We start from the raw sequence: 18182 nt of genomic DNA, 5'->3' as shown, positions 1-18182 counted from the left end.
ACCGGTTTCATCAATACTCAATAAACAACGGTTTTTAACCGTTGTCTTTTCTAGAAAAAACAATGGTTAAAAACCGTTGTCTATGTGCACAACTTTCGACAACACTGATTTCAACAACACTCAATAGACAATGGTTTTTAACTGTTGTTTATGTGCATGACTTTCGACAATACTGGTTTCAATAACACTCAATAGATAACAGTTTTTAACCGTTGTCTATGTGCATGACTTTTGACAACACTGGTTTCAACAACGCTCAATAGACAACAGTTAAAAATCGTACCGTTATCTATGCACGGGACTTACAACAATAGAAATTTTACCTAAAAAATAACAGTTTTTAATTGTTGCCTATGTGCATTTTTCTTGTACTGTACAATTAATTCCCCCCTAACTCTCTCCTTCCAACCGAACACCCTGACGAGAGGATTTTAGTGGATGATAGGTTGGGTATTCCCAGGCTAAAATGAGTAACTGATTAACATAATTGATTTGTTTCTTTTCGAATTTCGAGTCTCTGGTTGTAATGATAAAAAAAAGTATTTTGTTGAGTGTTGATTTAAAGGGTTTGAATCCAACATCCTATCATTAGAATATGACATGACTATTACACAAATTAAATAAGAAGAAATAAAATTACGCATTTGCTATTTGTTCGAACTCATGACTTTTGACATGAGGTTGGCTTTGATATCCAATTGAAGCGTGTTCTCATCTTAACTAAAATGCTAAGTTGATAATTGGATTGCACATTTATGTTTATATATTACATGCTCAACAGGGTCTACTTTATATTATTGTGGACTCTGGTCCAAAATGACAATATGATTATGTGTTTGCAGTTAACATATTATATGCATTTAGTTAACATATTATATGTCTATAAATAAATTAGAGACACATCATATGTTAACTATATGCACATAATTGTTACTATAGACACATAATATAAAGTTTAACATATTATGTGCTTGTAATTAACATATTATGTACTTTTAACTTGTTTACAAACACATAATTTATTAACTAAAAACATAATATATTAATTACAAATGCATAATTTTTAGATCAATTTTACACAATATAAGGTGAACCCTGATACAGGTATAACAATTACAGAACATGTGGATGTGATTAATTGTGAAGGATGTGAACAAGGAAAAGAAAGAGTTTGGTGTGACACAACACCAAGATTGAGGACAGGTTGTAGTGAGTCCATGTGACTAAGAAAAACCAAAGGTATGAGCTGGTCTCTCTTTATGCCTACACCTTATATTAATTAGCTTCAACATTCTAACTTTGTTCTAAATACTTCCACCCCCACCCACAGCCCAGCAACCTCACAATGCAAATCTGTCATCTTCAGTTTCCTAATTCTTCCACCTGTCCCAAACAATCTCCTCTGGGTAAATTATTGTGTGGACCATGGTCTACATAGTTGTGTGGACTACGAATGCAATATATATATATATATATATATATATATATATATATATATATATATATTTATTTATTTATTTATATACAAAAAGTATATTATTTTTGTATTAAATTATATTATTTGATAGGAAAAATTATAATTATGTCCCTTATAAATATGTCAATTATCAATAATATCGTCCTGAATTATTAGTGATGTAAATGTTATCCATCAATTTTTAAAACGTGACATATATTGTCACTCTCCTAAATTATTAGTGGTGTAAATGTTACCCCTCAATTTTTAAAACGTGACATATATTGTCACTCTCCTGAATTATTAGTGGTGTAAGTGTGGTTATTCGCCATTTTCCCTGTTCAAAGACCACGTTTTTTTCCTCCATTTTTATTTCTTCGTTTGTTCTCATTCTGCCGACAACAATGTTTCTCCTTCTTCCTATTAGGAGAGGGACAATATATGTCACGTTTTGGAAATTGAGGGGCAACATTTACATTAGTAATAATTCATGGATGACATTGATAATTGACATATTTGTGAAGGCATAAATTACAATTTTCCCTTATTTGATAATATATAAAAAATCATGTACTTTTAAATAATGTAGCCAAGGACCTTGTGGTCTAGTGATACCAAGTTCTCTTCTATATAGGAGGTTGTAGGTTCGAGCCTCAGTGGTGGTAGTATTGACACTTTGTGCTTCATTAGGTTGTGAAAGTAATTACGAACAGATACTGCATTCTAACACACTCAGTAGTACTAAAAAAAAAGTACCTTTTATTTGTTATTCATACAAATGTGTAGACCATGGTTCATGGAATAATGATTGATCTCCTTGCATATATTCTTTTATCTTATTTCTTTTTTTTTTTTTCTCTCTGCCGAAAACAATACTTTCGATCTTTCAGTCAATTAAGAAACTATAGTCGGCGGAATCCCTCGATTGTTGACTTCTCTGCTTTTGATCCTCAAGTGAAATAGTGATTTTTGTCCCACAAATTAGTAACATGCAAGGAAACTAGAGTGAGAAAATGGTAGCAAAAGGGTAGTTCAAAAGTTAAGTTTTTTCACTATATTTTTTTTAGAACTAAAGTTTATTGTATCATATAACTAGCTAGTTATGAAAGAGTTTATAAAAATTCATGATTTTTAAAATATCAATGCACTTTTAAAGATTTTTAAAAGTCTAAATCAAATACTTAAAAGTTTACAAATATGAATTGAATATTTTCAGTTTTAAAAGTTTGTAAAGGTAATTTTTCCTTTATTAAATTAATTGATATAATTACAACTTTTGTTTATATATCAACTCTAAATATTTACAACACTTTTAAGTTAACATGGACTAAGTACTCACATAAAAGAACAAAAATACCCAAAATACAATATGTTGGATTAATATAAATGTACAATCGAAAAAAATGCAGAAAAAGAAAGATATATAATACTAGAAAAAGTTAGAATAGTAACAAGACATGTGGCTTTTGCTTGGTGAAGGAATAAAGTTTGGATTATATGGACTATCTTTAGTCCGCGAATGCTTTGTTCCACTTCCATTGTTCAATTCATGTTGCCAGCCGGCACTTTCCGAAATGCTCAGTTGAGGGTGTTTAATTTGAGAAATGACCGTTAGCGGATTTTGTGTGAGTAGATTTGACTAGTTGATAGTATTAGTTGATTGTAAAAAAATATTTGGTAAATTAGCTCTTAATTAGTTGTTAGCTGATTACATACAAAATGACTTTTTCAAAAAAGTTGATCGAAAAATTTACTTTGAACAACTTTTTGAATTTTAGCATTTTGGAACAATAAATTGTTATAAAAAAGTTAATTAATCAAATACTTATATTGATTGTTTAACCAAGTCAAACAGTTAATAGTAGTCAAATAAATTAAAATTGACTGATTGGCTAATTATTTTACCAAACAGGGCCTTAACCTTTTATTTATGTAAAAGTCCGTAGTCACAACGCGAATATATATTTTAAATAAAACTTATTTTGTGACTTTAATTGGCAAATGGTTATAAGGAAATAAATCAGCTAGAGTGCTCATAGCTAACCAACTCAAATCAAAAAGATTAAACAACTTTTATAAAAAATTAAACTTAAAAACTTTGAGATTATCAAACCAACTACCTACGAATTCGGCCCCCATATGCTCACTTAACCTTCCAGTGGAGTAGTGACTATAAAACCTTTTTTTTTTTTTTTTTTTTGGAATACACAAAACTTCTATATTTTAATACAACATAATGTTTTAATTTATATATATCATTACATTTATATAAAATAGTGGTTTCGATTATTTAATTATTAATGTGAATATTATTAGTACTTTTATTATTATTATTATTATTATTATTATTATTATTATTATTATTATTATTATTATTATTATTTTTGAAAAAATTGTGAGTTTAATTTAATTTGGTCCTTAGTTATAGTCGTAGTGACGATTCAATCGTTGTGTTATTACTGTATTCATTTTTGTAGGTCCCAGTAGGATTAGGGTACAAATCTAAAGGGGTGAATAAACTTGTATAGATTTTGAAAATTTTTTACGATTCGTTAAAGTACCCCGAGAGGTGACTTTAATGTTTCGAAGAGTATGCATAGCGGAAATTTTTGTTAACCCTTTTTATATCGTTTGTACGTAAGTTGATCTTGTTAAAATGCTTAGATTTGAATGTGAATAGTTATGCAATGATAGCAGTAAGTATAGAGTAGAGAGAGAGAGACAGGGCAATTTTATAGTGGTTCAGCCAATACAACCTACTCTGCTCTTCTCCTTTGAATTCCTAAGGAGGTTTGCACTATTCCTTAGTACTACACGAACGTTAAAGCCTTGAACACAAAGCCGGTCTTGAACTCTACCAGGTTTTTCAACTCGTGACTGAGTTCACTCCGCCTCTTTTTACTACTACTGAGTAGAGATTACAAGTTTGAAGAAAATAGTTTTTCTCTCCCCAACTAGAGATCTTGGCTTGGGATCTTGATCTTCTTGAATCAGCAGCACAAGTCTCTTGAAATCTGGATATTTGAACTTAAGATTTTGTCTCTCTTTCTCACTGGTCACTAGATGTGAAGACCCTTAAGTCACTTTGAATCACTTAGAAATTTTAATAGACCATCACCTTCTTCTGTTTTGGAAGAGGGTATTTATAGACGTGTTGAAAAAGGTCTGTTTGAGGGAAACCAATTTCAAACGGTTATTAACCAGTGAGATTGACGGGTAATCCGGAGGGTAGGTGAGCGTGTCAGGTTTCCAGCCGTTAGTGACTTAATTTGCATTGGACATATCTTTTTGCTCTGCACAAAATGTCAAGGCTTTTAAGGAAAAATTTACCTTGGAATGTGTTCCTAGGACTTCTTTTTCCTCGGACACATTCGCTAAGTTTTTAAGGTTTCGAACTGTTGGTTCAAAGAATGTCTCGAGCAGTTCTTTTCGAATGGTTAACTAGGTTAATGTTTCGAACCTTAACCTCTCTGATATGAATGATTATCCTTACCATTTGTCCCTTTTATTCCTCGAAAGGTAGGTCCTTCTATCTTTCGACCTTTTGCAACCTTTCGGTTACGAATGATTGTCCTTACCATTCGTTTCCATTTACACCGAAAGGTAGGCCCTTCCACCTTTCGGCCTTTGTTGAGACTAACCGAAACATGACCTTTCGAGCTATCATTCGGATGATTTGTTTAACCGAACTGTGAATACTCAAGGTACTATTCGAACTATTCAAATGTTGAGCATAAATAATCCTAAGTCTAAAATGTAAAAGAATTGGGGACTAAAATTCCTATCATTTGGTATCATCAAAATCTAAATACAAAATGTTCCTAACAATATTTAGTCCCTTGGTTATGAGTGAAGTGGCGAGTTTGGTCCCTGATGTTAGTGGTGCATTGACAGAGTTAATTCCAAGGGAAAGAAGTAAATTCTTAAATAAAACTTGTATGCAATATAACATGTTTCTCCCATTTCCCCTTTTACACACTTAGCCAAAATACTTTCCCCCCAAATTGACAAAAACCCTATATCTTCAATGTAATCATCGAAAAAATCCTACTATGCAGCTGGTTTGGAGAAGGCATCCTACAATGTCTTCATGAACGTTGTTGGGCACAAATTGAGCTCCCACTTGTAAGTGTTGGAGATGACACATCCTATAAATAATGGCTAAATTAGTTCATCAATATTAAGAATATTCCTTATTTACTTGAACATATAAAATAGGGAAACAACTTACCTATGAATTTCAAAATATGGAAGTGGACGAAATTAGATGCTAATGCTTGGAAGATGAAGACCTTCGATTTCGCAGCTTGGAAGAACACAAATACTGCTGCGCAAATGGGTTTCAACATAAGAATGGATTGTAATTTGAAATTCTTATTTTGCCTCTATATTTTTTTAAAAAGTTTTCTATTAGCTGCATACTGAATACCAACATCAGCGACTAAACTCGCCACTTCGCTAATAAAAGAGGGGCTAAAAATAGATATAGTAATAAGTACGGGACTGAGTCAGAACTTGGGAATAACTCAGTGACCAAATATGCAATTTTTCCCTTTTTTTTTTTGTTTATAAATTAACAATTTTAGTCTCCGATCAGGTTAAAATTCACCACCTTTGTATTTTACTTGTACAGTTTATTAGTTAATATAAAGACAAAACTATAATTTGCAATTCTAGCCTATTAAAACCTTCATTAACATGTAAATGAAAAAAGCTAAAATCGTCAAAACTGCAACATAATAGAAAGAGGGATCAAAATTGCTGCTACCACGTACAAAATTAAAAGGTCAATAAAGATTATGTTAACAATTGAAAAATTAAAATAACTATTTTGTATAAATATAACGATGAAAAATGCTATTTTCTCTTTATTTAATTACTCACTATTTTGCTTCATAAGATGGATGTACAATTTATTATGATCAAATTTATTTATACTATATTGTTGAGCTTATCATCTAAAATTTATTAGGTTCGTCGCAATAAGATTCATACGTAGTCCAAGAAGAACAAATCCAGATAAACAGAAATGAGTTACTATCACCAATACTCAAGGATGTAATGAGTTTGATTGAGAGAGTGTTGACTATACAAAAATCATATTTCATTCACTGCAATTACTCCTGGAGGGTGATTAATTTAAGTTTTACTTAGCAATAAACAACACCAGAAAAACATTACTAATTTACAAGTTAACATTTACACACATATAAAGTTTGCTAAAATTAGGGAGTCGGTGCTCAGTCATCTCGCACCTCATTGAAAAGGGAGTCGGTTAAAAGGTGAAATATAGATGCAGGACGGCTTGTAGCCTGAAAAGGGATTCAGTGCATAGTCATCTAACACCTACTTGGAAAAAGGAGTTGGTAGAAAGGTGAAATAAGGATGGAGGATGGCTTGTAGCATGAAAGGTAGTCTGTGCTCAGTCATCGCGCACCTCCTTTAAAAATGAGTTAATAAAGAGGTGAAATAAGGATGGAGGATTGCTTGCATGTAGCCTGAAAAGCGAGTTAATGCTCAGTCATCTCGCACCTCCTTGAAAAAGGAGTCTATAAAAGGTGAAATAAGGACGGAGGGCTACCGATCTGAAACTGTTTTACAAACTATAGGCAAGTTTATTGGCACGTTTGTGAAATCTGATGAGCGAAATTTTGACAGAGCAATGCGTCAGTTTTTTCGGCAACGTGTACCTTAAGCTGGAACTTTTGTGGCTTGGGCAATCCACGGACAGTTCTCGAAATTATGAACATGGTGTCCAATAAGAAGCCGAAGTTTGTTTTTCTGATGGAAACTAAGGTGGGAAGATTGCATACTGAACGCCTTAGAGTTCGTATGGGTTTTGATGGACTTTTCTATGTAGATAGTGTAGGTTTGAATGGTGGATTGGCTTTGTTTTGGAGAACGAATACTACCGTCTGTTGAGTTATTCTAGAAATCATATTGATGTGGATGTGAATTGTGTAGGTTTTTCTCCGTGGAGAATGACCTATTTTTATGGTTGTCCTGAACACAACAGACGAAGGGAATCATGGAACCTGCTAAGGTCCTTGAGAGGACAGTCTAACTTACCTTGGGTTACTGTAGGTGATTTCAATGATCTAGCTTTTCGAAACGAAAAACGTTGGAGAAACCCTCACCCCAAGGATCTCTTGCGTGGTTTTGTGGAGACTCTAGAGGATTGTAGTTTGCATGGCCTACCCACGGTAGGTTATCCTTTCACGTAGGAGCGTGGGAGGGACACAGATGCTTGGGTTGAGGAGCGATTGGATGTGGTGGTGGCTTTGGATGAATGGTGTAGTTATATGACGGCTGCTACTGTGGTAAGCATCCTCACCCAATCTTCTTACCATTCAGCGTTATTCCTTGATGTTAGGGGTACAAGTTGTCACCGAGGTAGGGGGAGAAGGAGCTTTAAATTTGAGGTGGCTTGGATTCTAGATGAGGGGTGCAGAGGGGTTGTGGAGGAAGCTTGGCAAGAAGGGAGAGAGCGGGGTTTGCAGTTCTTGTTGGAAAAAAATAGCTTAAAATGACATGTTAAGTGGCTATTTTGTGGTACAATTATCTATGGGGTTCACTTCCGATTTGGATCGGGTCAAAGTGGATTCGGGTTCTTCGTAGTGAGACGAAGAGATTGATATATTGTACGCTCAAAATGGATAATGGGTGAATGAGATATTGATTCTCAAAGTAGACCCATTTGAGTTGGAAAATGAAGGGAAAAAGTGATGCTTTTGTCGCACATTGGTTTGGGAAGTGGATTTGCACCACTATTTATACAAGAGCTCTTTTAAGGCTTATTGAATTGTATAGCATAGAGGCTCTCTCTCGCGCGCAGGGGGAGTCCAAATCAACTCCCAAAATGCGACTGAAAAGGCTTGATTCAGACTTGAACTCATGTACGCCGGCGCCTGCGGGCACGAATGTCGTCCGAAAATTGGCAAGCCTTGCGGGCATAATTTATGCCAAACTTCGGTATCATTTTTCCAACCCATTCAGCCACTAGTTCGGCCTTGAGCACGAGAGTTCGTGCTCTCGTGCTGCCTGACGAGAGTTCGGCCTGCGCGGCCGAAACTAGAGCACGAGAGTTCGTGCTCTCGTGCTACTGTTGGTTCGGCTTTGAGAGGCCGAACCTGAAGCTCTCGTGTGCTGACAACAAGAGCCAAAGTGACTGTTGTGAGATTAAATTCATCTGTTACGGAATTTAATTTCTATTAATTCCAATTTTAAATTTCGAATTTAATCTCTTGGTAGTGGCCTGATGTTTCAGATGTTACGAGCTGATTTTTAATCAGTTTAAATGCCATCCATTGAATGCTATTCACTCTAACAGCCCTATATAAGAAGGGGTAGAGCAACAACATTTTTACAACACAAGAAATCATAGTTTTTCAGCTCCAAAATCTCTGCTTCTACTCCTTTCTTAGCCTAACTGTGTCCAAAGCCTTGCTCTTGTTCGCCGGGTTCAAAGTTTGGGTGCTCAAAGGTTGAACCATAGCACGTTTTATCCTGGGAAACCTAGGCTACAACGCTTATATCACTTGTGGGAGGTAACAAATAAGGTTTTAAGGAAAGAGTGATTCGCTCAACTCGTGCTAACAGCTTACACCAAACCCGAGCCATTTCTCTTCACCCTTTCCTTCCCAATTTTTCTGTAAAATGATAATCCTTATTTTTTGTAGGATTATTATTGGGTTTTACCAATGATATATCCAACACTGTTAAAACCTTATCCCTTCGCTTTCCCGTTGGTTTTTTGTATCTAATTTCCTTGAAGAAATGGAGAACCCATACTGCCAAATCAAGGGGAGGAAAATATTGTTGTGGACAACAATGGAGGGAACGGAAACAATGTTGCGAATTCCTAGGCACCACCAGTGAACATAGGTTCACAAGACGGTGGGAGCACCGAGGGATAAATTCTCATGACTTGGGTACCTTCGGTACTGAGCGGATCGGCTGAAAAGCCGGAAAAGTTCACCGGTGTCAGATCGAACTTCAAGAGGTGGCAACAAAAGATGTTGTTCTACCTAGCAACTCTCGTCTTGGCAAGGTTCTTGACCGAGAGAGTTCCTGAGTTGAAGGAACAAGATGCTCAATCCGTGATGGCGGTTGGTTATTGGAAGGATACGGACTTCCTTTGCCGAAACTACATCCTAAAAGGATTGTGTGATACGATATACGATGTGTATCGATAGATAAGCACATCGAAAGCATTGTGGGAAACCTTGCATCATAAATATTGAAGTGAGGATGCCGGTGCAAAGAAATTTGTGGTTGGCCGATTCCTCGACTTCAAAATGGTTGATTCCAAGACCGTGCTAATTCAGGTAGAAGATTTACAATTAATCTTCGACGAGATCCGTAACAAGGGCATAGTGCTGAGTGAAGCCTTCCAAGTAGGATCTGTGATCCACTTGTTGCCTACAGGTTGTAAGGACTTTAAGACCTACCTTAAGCATAAGCGGAAGGAGATGAACCTGCGGACCTGACCCCGCGACTCAGAATTGAGGAGGGGAATAGGATGAATGATAGGAGAGTTCCTGTCGTTGATGGTGCTAAGGCCAATGTTGTGGAGCACGGTAAAAGCTCCAAGAAGAACAAGAAGGGCAAACGAAAGCTAGGTCCGAAAGGAGGCGTTTACAAGAACAAGTTTCCTGGTACATGCTACAATTGTGGCAAGCCTGGCCACAAGGAATCTGAATGCAAGGCTCCAAGGAAGAAGAACAAGAGTTCTGAATCCAACGTTGTTGGAGAGAGCAATTAGAAGGAGGTCGAGATTAGCCTTTCGGCTATGGTGACCGAGGTGAACTTCGTGGGCTCTAACCACATGAGTGGTTCATCGATACCGGTGCAACCATGCATTTATGTTGCAACCGAGAGATGTTCAACACCTTTGAGACTGTTGAGGGTGAAAAGGTGTGGATGGGAAACTCTGCTCAGTCTGGTGTGGAAGGCACCTGGTCCAGATGGTATGATCCCTGGTTTCTATCAACATTTCTGGGACTTGGTGGGTAAGGATGTCTCTGATTTTGTTTTGAATTGTTTATCTTCAGTTTCCTTTCCTAATAGCCTAAATTATGCAAATATTGTGTTAATCCCAAAGAAGAAGTCCCCTGAGTTGGTGTCTGACCTTAGGCCTATTGCACTATGTAATGTCGTTTATAAAATCATGGCAAAGATGGTGGCAAACTGTATGAAGCGTCTTATGGGGAAGGTTATCTCTGAATCTCAAAGTGCATTTATCCCAGATAGATTGATTACAGATAACATCTAACTAGCTACAGAGGTGGGGCATTATTTAAATCGTAAATAGCTAGGAAAAGTGAGATGGGAGACCCTAAAGTTGGATATGGCTAAGACCTACGATCATATGGAGTGGCCTTTTCTGTGAAAAATGATAGAGGTTTTGCGATTTGCACCATAGTGGATTGAGCTTATAATGTTGAGTCACCATAGTGAACTATAATGTCCTGATTAATGGAACCTGTGGGTGTACAGTCACCCCTACTCGCAATCTTAAACAGGGAGACCCACTGTCCCCTTATTTGTTTATCATATGTGCTGAAGGTCTATCTTTGTTGTTGCAACATGCTCATGGTACAAGGTCCATTCATGGCTGTAGGGTGGCTCCAACTATCTCTCATTTGTTCTTTACTGATGATAACCTCATTTTCTTTAAAGCAAATTTACAGGAAGCAACTGTGGTCAAACAATGTTTACAGGATTATGCGGTTTAATTTTCTCGGGGCAGTCGGTAAATTTCCACAAGTCCAATGTTTGTTTCAGTCGTAATACCAACCCCCTAGACCGTACTACTGTGGTGAGTGTTCTGGGGGTGAATCGGGCTAATGACTTTGATAAGTACTTGGGTCTCTCATCTTTTGTGGGCTGTAATAAAAAGGATTGTTTTTGCGTACACTGAAGATAAAATTAAACAGAGAATTGGGTCGTGGAATAAGAAATTTCTGTCACGGGTTGGTAAAGAGATCCAAGTGTGGTTCAGACAATGCCTACTTTTTCTATGAGTGTATTTTTGCTGCCTGACTCTCTTTGTGTGGCCATTGAGCGAATGATGAACAGGTTTTGGTAGGGTACCGGAGGCAGTAATGGATGTGGTATTCATTGGATGGCATGGATAGACTCTTACTCCTAAGAGCTTAGGAGGATTGGGTTTCAAGGATCTGAGAGCTTTTAATATGGCTATGTTGGCTAAGCAGGGTTGGCGTTTTCTCACTAACCCCTCCTCGTTAGTGGCTCGTGTTTATAAACTCAGGTACTACCCTAAAACTTCTTTTGTTGATGCAATTTCGAGTAATAACACGAGTTCTTGTTGGAGGGGTATTTTTGCTGCAAAAGATTTACTTTGTGATGGTATAAGACGTAGAATTGGGAATGGGGATTCCACTACTATTTGTGGCTATCCTTGGCTCCCGGATGATTTGAATCCCATGATCCAAACTATTATGCCCCCTTATCTTGCTGGTGCTAAAGTCTCAGGGTTAATTGACCAGCCCACTCAGAAGTGGGATACTGCTATTCTAAATGATTTGTTGGATCTGATTTTGAAACTGCCTATTTGTCCAGTCTATATTGATTCATGGTACTGGATGGATGATCCCCAGGGTTTTTATTCTGTTAAAAGTGGTTATAGACGTGCTGTGAGGAGTTTTAACCCCCGATTGTTGTTGGTTTTAATGGGTGGATTAAGTTATGGAAGCTCAAGGCACCCCCGAGATGAAAAACTTTTTTTGTAGAGAGCTGTAACAAATACCCTACCCACCACTACCAATTTATTACAAAAAAGAATTGAAATTGAATCGGCATGTCCCGTGTGTGCTTTGCATGAGGAAGATGTGCTACATGCGCTAGTCTGTTGTGACTTGGCGAATCAGGTTTGGCGTGAGTCTGAACTAGTGATTTCAAATGCTACATGTATCCGTTTTGTTGAGTGGTTGGACCGCCTTCTTCACGCATTTGACGGGGAGGGCAGTATTAAGGTGGCTGGAATTCTTTACCACCTTTGGAATGCTAGAAATTCAGCTGTTTGGAGGAGTTGTGTGCCACGTCCTTTGTCTATTCGCAGGGATGCTATCTCGGCAGTATCTAGCTAGAAGATTGCATTACATCCTGCCACAATACCAGCCATATATGCAGCCTGGGAAATGGCGTTGTTTTGTAGATGCATCATGGGATAGCGGCACGGGTAAAGCATCGATGGGTGCTGTGTTAGTTTCTCTGGATGGGGACTTCGTAGCTGCGACGTCTGGCCTGCTCCCTGCTTGTGGATCGGCTCTTATGGCGGAGACCATCGCGTGTATAGAGGCCCTTTCTTGGCTAAAACAGAGGTGGGAGATGACAGTTGCCATTCATAGGGATTGTGCTGTTCTTCGTACCAATCTGCTGGCCTCTACCGAAATCTTTTCTATATTGGTATAGCTACTAAGGATTGCACTGATTTGCTGAATGCTTTTGATTTTTGCCCTATTATTTATGTTCCTAGAATTGCGAATATTGTTGCTCATACTTTAGCTACATCTTGTAATTCCATGCTGTAGGAAGACACTTTGTTTTGACATTTAGTCCTCCCTGACTCCATTCTAGAGTTGTTGCTTTAATATATTCTGATCGTTTTCCTTTCAAAAAAAAGTAGGATATTAACTTTTCCTTTATCTAGTAACTCTTAGACAATGAACTTTGCATAATATAGCCTAAGACCTTCCTAAGCAAATAAGCAACCTCAAGCATCAACAGAGCTGAATATTCCTGTTGTATTGCCCACGATTGGATGGGCCTAGAAATCAATTAAAGCAAAGAAGTATTATTAGCAATTAGTATGATAAATGGACAATCGTTATATCATATCATGCACCCGGGCACACAATGCATTGTACGCTCTGACCCAAAACGTCGTCGTTTTATAAGTTTAATGGGGAGTTGACGCGACGAACACCATTCCGTATGTCCAATCCCGTTTCGTCGTTTTTATGTGTATTCTGTTAAGAGTTTATGTCTATTCTGTTAAGAGTTTCTATGTATTATGTTAAACTCTTTTTTTTTTTTTTAACACTTGTGTTTTATGTGTATTCTGTTAAGAGTTTCTGTGTATTATGTTAAGAGTTTATGTGTATTTGTGTATTATGTTAAGAGTTTGTGTATTGGTTCTTTGTGTTTCAGTAGGTTGAGAAAGTATATGAACAGATACTACAATGTAATAGAGCCAGTAGCATTCAAAAAAATATATTATGTTAGATTCTGTTTATTATGTTAGGATTTTATGTGCATTCTACTATATAATTCTGTACATCCGAAATAGGAATTTTTTATTTTTAGAAATTAACAGCAGAAACGGTAAACGACGTCGTTCTGGTCAGGATGCACAATGCATTGTGCGCCCTGGTGCACGATATAATTTGTCATAAATGGAAGGAGTTTAGTGTTTCCTTATTTGGCTTACAACTTTTTTTTTTGAGGAAATAAAACGATAACATTAATAGAGGTCCGCAGACAAAGAACTAACAATGAAAGAGGGAGGGACATCAGTCCAGACCCTACGATCAGACATGGAAAGGGATTCCCGAGCTAACAGGTGGGTAATCCGGTTCGCTGATCGTTTAACAAAGAGATTGAAACATTGTTAAGCGATGAAAGTAAATCTTTAACATCAAGGAAAATAAGATCAAATTGAGAATCAAGACTAGCAAATTTGAGGCCCTGAATGATTTGTAATGCGTCAGTTTCCAGGTGACAATGAGTGATATGGTTCTCCTTCAACCAGCTGAGCGCTTCACGTACTACCATGACTTCAGCTTCCTTAACAGAGTACAGACCCCAACATGGTAGGCTAGCACCTGCCTTGAAAGTTCCATGATCATCGCGCAAGATCCATCCAAAACCCATTCGACCACTTGAAGTATTAACTGCACCATCCACATTAAGCGTTAACCCTCCCCGACTTGGTTTTTTCCATCTGGTGATGAAGGACGATTGTTGAGGCGAAGAAAATTAAACATTTTCAGATTTTCTTGAACCGTTATCCATTCTTAGAGGTGTGTTTTGGCTTTCTCCACAACAGTGTTAGGCGAAAGAGAAACAATGTTCCACACTCTTTCATTTCTGGCATACCAGAGATACCAACTGATCATGAGCAAGAGGCTGCGCTGAAAATTATCAAGTTGTTTGAAGTTGTCACTAAGCCTGTCATCTATGGAATTTGCTACTGGGGATGTAATATTGATAGAGGACAGACTCCAACATTGAGAGGCCATGGGGCAGTGAGCGAAAATGTGCAAGATACTTTCATTGGAATTTAAGCACAGCGGGTAAATGGGATTACAGTTAACTCTCTTGGCTCGAAGAAGATCGGTTGTAGGTAGAGAAGAGGAGCACACTTGCCACATAAAAGATTTCAGTTTCGGTGGGACTCTACATTTCCAAAGAGCTGCACAATCTTTCTTGCAATCAGGTGGCTGCTCTCCAATGAGGGCTCTGTAGCAGCTCTTAACAGTAAACTGACCGCGCTCTTCCCGTATCAAAATGAGCTTGTCTTCCCTGCTAGAAACGGGTAAAGGAATATTAGAGATAAGGCATGCATCACGCTGATTGAAGATCTCCTGAATTTGGCTTACAACTTAGTTCCCTTCAAAGTAGTTATGACTGAAATTAAATGAGGCGGATGAGGTGGAATCATAAATTTTTTGAGTTTCGATTCTAAACTGTAGGGGTGTGCGTAATTCGTATTATATCCGAAATTCGAATTGAATTTTAAATTTTGAGTAAACTGAATAGTTATCGGTTTAGATACTTTAATTTTTGGAATATTCGAATATAAATTCGGTTCGAATATCGAGTGTTAAAATTTTATGTATACTTGACCCAAAACTCGAACTAATCTAAATTTTATTACAAATATAATAATATAAATTATATATTTAGTTCTAAATGTATTTCATAATTAATAATATATAATATATTAATTTTTAAAAGTCTATTAGTTAATTATTAGCATTTTGTCTTTTCTTTTTTGAATACTATCCGGGTATAAAAATATAGAATGGGGTAGGAAAACAACGACTCTATTACTCGGGTGCTAGGCCCAAAACAACATGTACAAAGCCCGAAATGATGGCCCAAATATAAAGAACAAGACCCACGGGGTGGGCTAAAGCTAGCTATGCTTCTGATAGGAATCAAACCTAGGTGGGAGGGTTGAGATAATGAGATCAAGACCGCTAGACCGCAGTGTCTGTCATGTTTATATTGCCCCTTGCTAAGACTCTGGAAGCCCTATTTATAGCGTACCCCCCTTATCCACTTCGTCCGCGTGTCCCACATAATCTTCACCACGCTCACCACTCCCACGTTCCTCGCCGTACGCGCCACACCGGATTTCCATGCCCCCGGCACGCACGCACGCATACAACACCCCGTGCGAAATCACGCCTCGCCCTCGTGCGAGGGCCGCCGACAGCCACACACTGCCGCCCCCGCGCGAGAGGGCACTAGGCCCGCCATCGCCGGTTAGGGCCAGCGCCCTAGCCGACGGTCCTCTCCGGCCGGCGACTGCCATGACTCCCCACCCCTAGTTGCTTTTCCTTTCCATCCATGACCCAACAATGTCAGCCCATCAAGTCCTTAGCACATGCCCAATATCCCCATCACTATTGACTCTATAACAAGGTAGTATATGTTCTAGCCAAGCACCTTGTGCTCATATGGCACCTCTGTAGCTCCCTTTGAGGGAAGGTCACAAGACTGAACCCCGGTATATACTATTGTCTTATTTTTAATTTGATAGTATATGAAAAAATATGAATACAAAAAAAAAACATCATTTTAAAAAAACTCAAAATTGATAAATATAAACTTTTGAGTATATCCAAACTAACCCGAAATAATTTCATCCAAATGGAACATATCCGAATTAAATTTGGTTCAGATATCAGGTGTAAAAAACATCACCCAAAATTTTCGAATATCCAAAATAAAATCCGAGCACACCCGAACCGAATCTAAACTACAATTAGAAGTGCTTGTAAAATTTGATTGTTCAGTATTTCATTTGGTTTCAATTGTACATCTGATGGTTTATAAATATGAATATAATATATCATTATAATAAAGCAACAACTTTAGGTCTAAAATATTTTTCCGCCCACACTAACCGGCGTCGTTTTAAGTTAATAAAAATATCTGTCGAATTCATTGTGTTCACATGACCCTTCAGTTTCCAATGTCCGGCTACTATTTTGGCTTACCAAGGAATATAAATAGACTTCTAATAATGAATGAGTTCTAATGACAAGCTAACCCTAAATCTATATATATATATATATATATATATATATATATATATATACACATACAGATTTTACATCTCTATCTGAGTAAATGCTTCGAAAAATTCAGCTGTTGATTGTACTCTTAGGTCTTGAAACGTCTCCAGCAGCCTTCATAGTTCCAAGACAATATTCAAATTTGAAAATCAAATTTCAGACTCTATATAAACCTCTGTTGATACACATATCCACTCCCAAGTTCACCATATATTCAGTTCGAATAACCTGATAATTAGGAACAAAGAACCCAAAATCTCTGCAAAGAAACCATGCCAAGCAAGTATATTGGTGTTAAAGATATTGGCCCTCTAGATATTGAGAGAGTAATACGATTGAGGTGTTTGAGATGTTATGAAATACCAGAAAATAGAGGCTCTACACAGATAAAGAGTAAAGAATGTTTGGTCTGCGATGAAGAGGTAAACCAATTTTCTTTGTATACTGTTTACTGTTTAAGGTTCAAGTCTTCCTCAGAGATGGCTGTACACAAAATGAGAGGTATAAGAGTATGTTGTGCAAGGGTGTATGAAGTGCCTGAATTAGGGGAGGGGGGCATACCAGCAAGAGTCTAGAGTGTTAATTTGCTTCATGATAATCATGTAATTCTTTTGTTTTTTTACTGCATTGTAAACAGAATCATGTTGGGATATATATACTTCATTCTGCAAAACATAACCATAGAAACACAAACATGGGATAGAAAGACCAGTACCCCCTTCTGATTGCACATTGAACTGCTTCTTCTGATTTTTATTTTTTCTTTAATTTCTGAGATCAAAATATTGGCAGAGTGACATACTTCATTTTGGAAAACAAAATGACAGGAAGACAAACACAGGGAAAACCATTCCATAATCATAGAAGGAATGTTTTTCTGATCTTACCCGATACTGATTTAAATTTTCATGATCTATGATATTTTTTTATCTACTGATTTCACATTTCACATGCAGTCATGTATATACTTTTAACTTTAAAAAAAAAATGTGCAGGGAGCATCTAAAGGTGAAGAAGTTAACAGCCCAGCTACTACACAGCCTACACAAGATGATTTGAGTGATAAGAATGATTCACAGATTGTTCAAAGATCACTCTTGGATGAGTTTTCTCTTCTTCAAAGGGAATCAAGAAGGCAAAAGGGGCAAGTAACAAGAAGGAAAAATGACATGACATTTGTGAAATGACTAAAAGTGACAGTTTGAAGCACTGTGACAGTTTTTTTTTTTTTTTTTTTTTTTTTTTTTTTTTTTTTTAACATTATGTTTTAAAAGACTGTGTTTTATTTTGTTTTATATAATTGGTATTGTGTTATCCTACATGATTGACTTGATTGTTAGCTTATTAGATCTGTGTTACTATTATTCTCTACGGTATTTTGTTTTCTATAATAC

General features: G+C 37.0%; 1 protein-coding gene across 1 annotated transcript; it reads left to right on the top strand.

Moving 5' to 3' along the window:
• Nucleotides 1–16984: 16984 nt before the first annotated feature.
• Nucleotides 16985–17975, top strand: LOC109183643. The gene is made up of 2 exons (XM_019333708.1): nucleotides 16985–17210; nucleotides 17784–17975. The coding sequence occupies exons 1-2, from the start codon at nucleotides 17061–17063 to the stop codon at nucleotides 17973–17975; spliced, it is 342 nt and encodes a 113-aa protein (XP_019189253.1). The 5' UTR covers nucleotides 16985–17060.
• The last annotated feature ends 207 nt before the right edge of the window (nucleotides 17976–18182 follow it).

Source organism: Ipomoea nil, unplaced genomic scaffold (assembly GCF_001879475.1).
Source record: "Ipomoea nil cultivar Tokyo-kokei standard unplaced genomic scaffold, Asagao_1.1 scaffold1149, whole genome shotgun sequence".
NCBI classification, from domain to species: domain Eukaryota; kingdom Viridiplantae; phylum Streptophyta; class Magnoliopsida; order Solanales; family Convolvulaceae; genus Ipomoea; species Ipomoea nil.
This window is presented reverse-complemented; position numbering and strand designations above follow the sequence as displayed.

Bases quoted from the DNA above. Each gene is read 5' to 3' on its own strand.
- LOC109183643 (XM_019333708.1), top strand. From the start codon at position 17,061: ATGCCAAGCAAGTATATTGGTGTTAAAGATATTGGCCCTCTAGATATT. The intron at 17,211-17,783 runs GTAAACCAATTT...AAAAATGTGCAG, and splicing joins GTTTGGTCTGCGATGAAGAG to GGAGCATCTAAAGGTGAAGA.